This window comes from Microtus ochrogaster, chromosome 17, assembly GCF_000317375.1.
Source record: "Microtus ochrogaster isolate Prairie Vole_2 chromosome 17, MicOch1.0, whole genome shotgun sequence".
NCBI lineage: Eukaryota > Metazoa > Chordata > Mammalia > Rodentia > Cricetidae > Microtus > Microtus ochrogaster.
Genome location: NC_022019.1, coordinates 15,133,916 through 15,141,156, shown reverse-complemented (window position 1 = coordinate 15,141,156; position 7,241 = coordinate 15,133,916). Strand labels below are relative to the sequence as shown.

The 7,241-nt window shown below is 47.6% G+C and overlaps 1 protein-coding gene across 1 annotated transcript in view; it reads right to left on the bottom strand.

Moving 5' to 3' along the window:
* Window positions 1-353: 353 nt before the first annotated feature.
* Neil2 (nei like DNA glycosylase 2) overlaps window positions 354-7,241 on the bottom strand; it is an 11,626-nt gene continuing 4,738 nt past the window's right edge. Inside the window, exons 3-5 of the mRNA XM_005355537.3 lie at window positions 5,933-6,276; window positions 3,125-3,321; window positions 354-947 (exon numbers count right to left, since the gene is read on the bottom strand). Of these exons, the coding sequence (XP_005355594.2) occupies window positions 652-947; window positions 3,125-3,321; window positions 5,933-6,276 (837 nt within the window). The 3' untranslated portion in view covers window positions 354-651. The remainder of the gene's footprint in view (window positions 948-3,124; window positions 3,322-5,932; window positions 6,277-7,241) is intronic.

Here is a 7,241-nt window from a genome sequence, read left to right as displayed (position 1 = left end):
CAGTCTCCCAGCTGTTCCCAGTCCCCCAGCTGTTCCCAGTCCCCCAGCTGTTCTCAGTCTCCCAGCTGTTCCCAGTCCCCAGCTGCCCCCATCCTCCAGCTATTTCCACCCCCCAGATGTTCCCATCTTCAGCTATTCCCATTTCCCCCCAGCTGCCCCTATCATCCCTAGGTATTTCTACTCCCAGCTGTTCCCAGTCCCCCAGCTGTTCCCCATCACCAGCTGTTTCCAGTCCCTAGTTGCACCCCATCCCCAGCTGCACCTCCCCCAGCTGTTCCCAGTCCTCCAGTTGTTCCCAGTCCCCAGCTGTCCCCACCCTCCAGCTGTCCCCAGTCCCCCAGCCATTCCCCAGTCATTCTTTTTCAGATCACTGCTGCTCCAGGCATTTTCTCCAACCCTCTGTCAGGATTTTGACAGCATGGTGGGATTATATAGAATTAACCAGAAAAGGAAAACATCTATCCCCCTGAAAGTTGTGGCTGATGCATAATCCAATGAGATGAGTGTCAAAGATACTGACCCTCCAGACCCCATCCCCAACCTGTCATACGAGTCCTGCCTACACCTTTCTCTCAGGACACATGGTATCTAGATCTTCAAGGCTACAAGTTCCATGAAGATGGCCAAGTGTTTTTACGAGGACAGCAGATTCTACGGCTCCTCAGATGGCAGCCGGGGCTGGCACTGAGGGCACCACCAGGTAAGCCTCTGGAGTCTACCAGGGGGCCCAAAGCTCTCCTTCATAACCTGGTGACCAGAAGGACACTGCTCCTTCTTGTAGATTTGTGTGTGCTGTTCCTTGCCTTGGAGTTTGTCCCGAAGCCAATCCGAACTGAACTCCACCACATGATTCACGAGGGCCTCTAGAGAGGAAGAACTCAGGAGCGAACCGAGAGAGAGAGGATGGATCCCTGCTCTGAACAAGGCTTCGTTCTTTATAATGTTCCCTGGAAACAAAGAGAGACACGGGGTTAGGAAACACTCTTGTCTACAGAACCTCAAACTCACTATGGAGCCTAGGCTAAACTCCTGATCCCCCTGCCTCCTCCATCTTCCGAGGGTTGAGTTAAAGATGCATGCTACCACACTAGCTCGCAAACTAAGTTACGACGAGTGGAGACCAGCTTGCTGGGCCACGGAGCAATGACCTTGCTAAGGAGAGGAGAGTGAGCCCGATGACACATGGTGGCATCGGATGAAACAGTTGTGGTTCCTCCCCACTCCCCCAACAGTTTCACAATTGCACTTCCAGTTACAGGTTCTCTGAGAACTTGAGTGGCCGGCTCCCTGGACTCAGCTCAACTGCGCTGCCTCTCACCAGATAGGTGCCCTTTGCTTTAATTTCCTCATCTGGATAAAGGAAAAAGCTAACAAGTGATTATCTCACGGAGTAGCATGAGGCCAGGACCGTGTGCCTGGGTCACCGGAGTCACATGAGTCACGCTGGCTGTCACCGGTATGGTTGTGCAGTCAGCTCTCCATTTACCTCCAAAAGCTGCTTCTAGAAGCCTCGTTGCTCCTCTGGCATAGAAACTGGTTCTCCCATGAAAGCACAAGGCTTTCCCACCTTCCCATAGTGAGCCGCACCCATGGCAGGCAAAGTCACATTTTGTAAAAGGGCGCAGTTCTGCTAACAGCAACTGCTGGAGCGGCCAGCTGTGCAGCACTTACTGCTTGCTCTCCTGAGGACAGTAAGAAGGCTGCCCTCCCTGGACCTAAGCACAGCACACTCCTTGTCTCAACTGGAAATGCCAGTTTCACCACTCAGTTCTCCAAAGCAGAGACCTGCTTCTTTCTCGTGCCTTGTAAGAGCTGGGAGCTGACCTGATGTTTGCCTCTGGTTTGAGAGCAGGAAACTCCATCACCCAAGATGTGTAGGAACACACCTTCCTCTCTTCTGATGGCCTTAAGGACAACCATTCACAGCATGTCATGACCCTGAATCTTCTATATGCTCCGGAGGTCACCAGGCTTTAGAGGAAGCCAGGTATAAGACATTATCACTGTGTTAGGTGATACTAATACGCCATCAGGAGGCTCACAACTGACAGTCCTGTCATGTCAGAACACAGTTCAAGAACAGAGTCATGTGAGGAGAATTCTGAGTACTGTGAGAAAACTCAACACACACACACACACACACACACACACACACACACACACAAAATACAAGAGTCTTGTGGCCTCAGTTTCTTCAAAACAGAGTTCTTGGAATGTGTGTTCATGCGCCCCACAGGTATAAGAGATAGGAGTATGTTTACTTCATTGTTCATTACAATTGCTATTATGATTTGTTTAGGCCTCTGTATAAAACCATGATTTTATGCTCTATGGCTTGTCCTCGTGATTGTATACAGCATGAACTCATGAGAACGTCACTTGGGTGACCCCTTTAGCCCTCAGAGTCAAGATGTCTGATGCTCTGAATAAATTTGGCTACTGCATGAAACTTCAGTCTGTCTCATTCACCGGCTCCATTTACCCAGGTCCCTCCCACTGCCTCTAGAGCAGTAAACACTATCATGTGGGTGCTGGGCTGTTGCAAAGATGAGCAGCGAGTGGTTGTGTCCTGCCCAGTTACCGGCTGCCTGGCTAATCCCCGAAATAATTATATGGAAACTGTATTCATTTAAACACTGCCTGGCCCATTATTTCTAGCCTCTTATTGGCTAACTCTCACATCTTGATTAACCCATTTCCATTAAATCTGTGTAGTAAAACAGAGGCTGTGGCTTACTGGGAAAGATCCTAACCTACGTCCATCTCCATCTAGGGCCGGAGATTCATGGCATCTGCCTGACTCTGCTTTCTTCCTCCCAGAATTGTGTTCTGTCTACTCCACCCACCTAAGGGCTGGCCTATCAAAAGGCCAAGGCAGTTTCTTTATTAACCAATGGAAGTAACACATAGACAGATGACCCTCCTACACCACTGGGCCAGACAGAAAAGTGAGGGCCACCTAATCTGAGCTCTGAGTCTAAAATCTAGGGATGATGAGCCAACCTCAAAATCAGGAGTGTCGGCACAACTGGGATAGGAGTCCTCAAGTCTTGACTGCCCTACACATGCATGACTTTCCCATTCATCAACTCTGTGGGGTTCCCTCCCATTGCACGAGTCATACCTAGTCCTGAAAAGTATCTCTGGTCCAATAGTGTATAGCACACAGGCTGAGCCTGGCTCAGAGCTTCCAAGGCTTGTCCTCGATGGAACTTATCAGACAAGATGTCGCAGGTGGGCTCAACCTCTGGGGGAGGACTCCACGACATCTGGCAACTATAAAATGCCAGGAAGCCACCACCATCAAAATGGAGTACCAGCCTGAGAAGACAGAAGGGATCGTACATACAGTGTTCTTACATACAATGATATCATACATTACAACCACCAATGTACAGTCAGTTGATGATATATAAACAGACCCCTATAGAGTCAGTTCACATGTATGTATAGTTATAATCATCTCACACATACAGCAATCAATGTACATCATCATATAGTTACCCCATGTAATTATGTCACATGTACATACAATGACCACTATGTAGGTCACATTTACACACAGTTACCATGGGACAGATCACACATACACACAATTTCTACTCGACAGCAGTCAGGTAGACCGTGCATTAAGTTTCTAGACTAGTCTGGATCAAACTGGGAAGTTAAGGCTCCATGGTCAGAATCATAAACATCTCAGGGCCAAATGGAATGAAGTAAAACATGCATATATGTTGTTTTCTAATTATGTTATAGCAATACGTATTTGACAGACAGAAACATGAAAGCTGTAAGTCTGAGTCCAGGTTAGTGGAAAACTAACCAGAGGTGGGCAGGTGCATTAGGGAGCAGATGAAGAAATGGTGGCAAAGAGGGCACCACTCCCAGTTTCAGGCTGGATTAGCCTAGATATGTGTGTGTGTCTCCTACACATCCTGAGCCTTTTGAATGTAAGGACAGAAAAGACACCTCACGAGCCGGGCGGTGGTGGTGCACGCCTTTAATCCCAGCACTTGGGAGGCAGAGGCAGGAGGATCTTTGTGAGTTCGAGGCCAGCCTGGTCTACAAGAGCTAGTTCTAGGACAGGCTCCAAAACCACAGAGAAACCCTGTCTCGAAAAACCAAAAAAAAAAAAGAAAGAAAGAAAAGACACCTCACACACTTTGGTAAGGAAATAATGGGATATTTTGTAGGGACAGCTAACCCAACAGATCTGTCTCCACAGCGGAAGTAGGAAGTAGGAGAACCTGGGTCCATGTCTGACTTAGTTAGTGTTCTTGGGAAGAGCAGAGGAAACTTCGAAAAGCTAGGAGGTGGGCACTGTGGTAATGCCTGTAATCCCAGCACTCAGAGAGGCTGAGACAGGAGGATTATGAATTCGAGGCTAGCCTAGGCAATATAGGAAGACTCTTGTTATAAATAACACAGCAATATTTCTTCCTTTCTTGTTTTCAATGGTCAGAGCCAACAAGTTGGCTCAGAGAGTAAAGGTGTTTGCCATCAGCCCTGATGACTTGAGCTTGATTCCCAGGACCACATGCTCCAGAACCCACCCACAGAACCAGCTGCTACAAGTTGTTCTCTGATCTCAACACAATATGGCTTATGTATACGCTTACACGCATACACACACACACACACACACACACAATGAATAAGTGTAATAAAAAATACTCTTTCAAGGATTGGAGGTAAGGCTCAGAGGACTTGCTTACCAACAATACACAGTGTCACAAAACAACCCACCAAACATAAACTAGAGTACCTGTGTGACTCACTGGAAGTGGAATCTTTTGCTAAAAGGCAAAGTTACACATGACCATTGACCATAAAAACTTAAAAACCCTGAATACCAAAATGCTTTATAAACGCACTCAAAGGATGCACACTGGCCTGGAAATAATCCTGACAACACAGGCTACCAGACTTAGTATCTCAGAGTTTAAAGAATTTCAGCAGGAGGATGCTGAGTTGACGCAGCAGGCTTGCTATGAAACCCTAACCTGAGTTTGATTTCCAGGACCCACAGTGAAAGGAGAGAATCAGCTCCCGGAAGCTGTCTTCTGACCTTCACACTGGGGTGTACACGCATACTCATGCAATAATAATGAAATAGATACTTTTTATTGCTAGCATGTATACAAATAGCCCAATGCCAGTAAGGATTGAGCAAATCCAGCCATGAGAATATTCATTCCCTTCCAGAAGCAACTGGGAACTGACTCTAAGGAAATAATCCTACATATAAGCTTTATACACAAACACAGTTCTCAGTGCTCACAAACCGAGTAAGAGTCTAACACACTTTTCTTCTGAGTCAGTTCATCCTCAAGTGTCATGTTGACTGGAAACCTACTCTATTCTTTCAGTGACCCAGGTAGTTAGAATCTTTTGGAGGGCAGACCACAGTCCAGTTCTTAAGGGTGAATATAGACCTCTTTCTTGCTATGGAATAATCCTTTTTCCTATACTGTAAAAAATTGTCACTTGAATGGGTTTAGTAAAAAGCTGACTGGCCATAGCCAGTCAGGAAGCATAGGCAGGACAACCAAACAAAGGATGTTGGGATGAAGAAAGGCAGAGGCAGAGGAGTCGCCAGTCAGACAGAGAGTAAGCAGGACATGCCAGAGAGGTAAATACCATGAGCCTTGGGGTAGCACAAAGATGAATAGAAATAGGTTAAGTTGTAAGAGCTAGTTAGTAATGAGCCTGAGTAATCATAATAATCAAGTAATCATAATTAATAATAAGGCTGAGAGGTTATGTGGGAGTGGGTGGGTGGGACAGAAAAACTCCACCTACACACTCTGCTTCCTGGATAGCAAGGTCTGGTCATCACCAAGTGCAACTGTTCAGCCACTGCCTTGCCACAGAGGGGACCGTATGAACACTGCAGAACCTATTAGGACCCCTGTCAATGTCACATCATTACCTGGGCACAGGGTCTCTCCAGTCACCTCTCTTGTTAGCTTTCTTTGCTCTGGAGAAGTTGTTCACCCAGATGCTGCCAAACAAACCAAATCTGACCTCCAGCCACCTCTGGGCAACTGCTAACAGGTTGTGCCCCCTAGGATCACAGGGGTCATCAGATCCACTAGGCACCGGTTCCCCAGATCCAGAGGGGCCTGCAGAAGTTTCCTGAGCATGGGGCCCTAGGGCCAGTTCTGGGTCCTGGGCCTCTTTCTGCCACACTCCTTGTACAGGCTGTGGGCTGCTGCCGAGTAGCTCCATCTCCTCCTCTGGATCAAACCAAAGGAATAATTGTTTTCCATGCACCTAGCAAAACAAAACAATGACAATAAAAAAATGAACATGTATTGGTCCTTAGAGCCCTACACAGGCGCCAAAGCTTCATAGATAGCTGCCAACAGTCTGGATCCTTCTCCTCACCCAAAAGCTTGCCCTAGCACAGAGGATTTCTTTGTCCTTTGCTCTTCTGCCCCAGTGGTGTCAAGAGAGGTGAATGGCTTTCCAAATGCCTGAAGGTAACTAGAGGAGCTGGATTAATGATGGGATAGGTTGATGTCAGACAGCACGGCCACCCAGAACATCCAAGGACAGATGTTCCCAAAGACTTCAGGACCTCACTAGAGATTATCCAAGGGCTCATTCATTTAGCTGCTCCTGACTCCATGACACTCTAGCCTAGAAAAATATGTCATGTACACACTCGGCCTGATCACAGCTAAAGAAACAATGTCATAAAACCCAGAAGCATCCCCCACCCAGCAAACAGGGCCTGGAAAAAGTTACCAACCACAAGAGAACTCACAAACAAAACAAAACAAAGAACTATATAATCCGATGAGTGTGATGGCTCACGTCTGTAATCTCAACACTAAGGAGGCTGAGGCAGGGGGATTGAGAGCTCAAGATCTGGGCCACTGAGATGGCTCAGTGAGTAAACTCAAATCAAGCAGGTGAGACAAGGCATCCCTCTGTGAAACGGGAAGCAGGTACAGGATGCTGACACATGCGGTAGAGCTGAGACGCAAGGACCTGCCCTGTTGAATCTCACCCACTCTGACCCTAGACAAGTCCCAGGATGGGAGGCCTCAAGAACTTGGCAGAGGGAGAAGAGCTTGAGGCTGGTGGCTAAGTACAGCCGGTTGAGCCTGTAACACCAGCACTGGGAGGTGGAGCCAGGAGAATCCCTGGCGCTCACTGGTCAGTTAGTCTAGCCAAGTGGTGCTTGCCACACTCAGTGAGAGATGCTGTTTAAGAAGATAATGTGAGCCGGG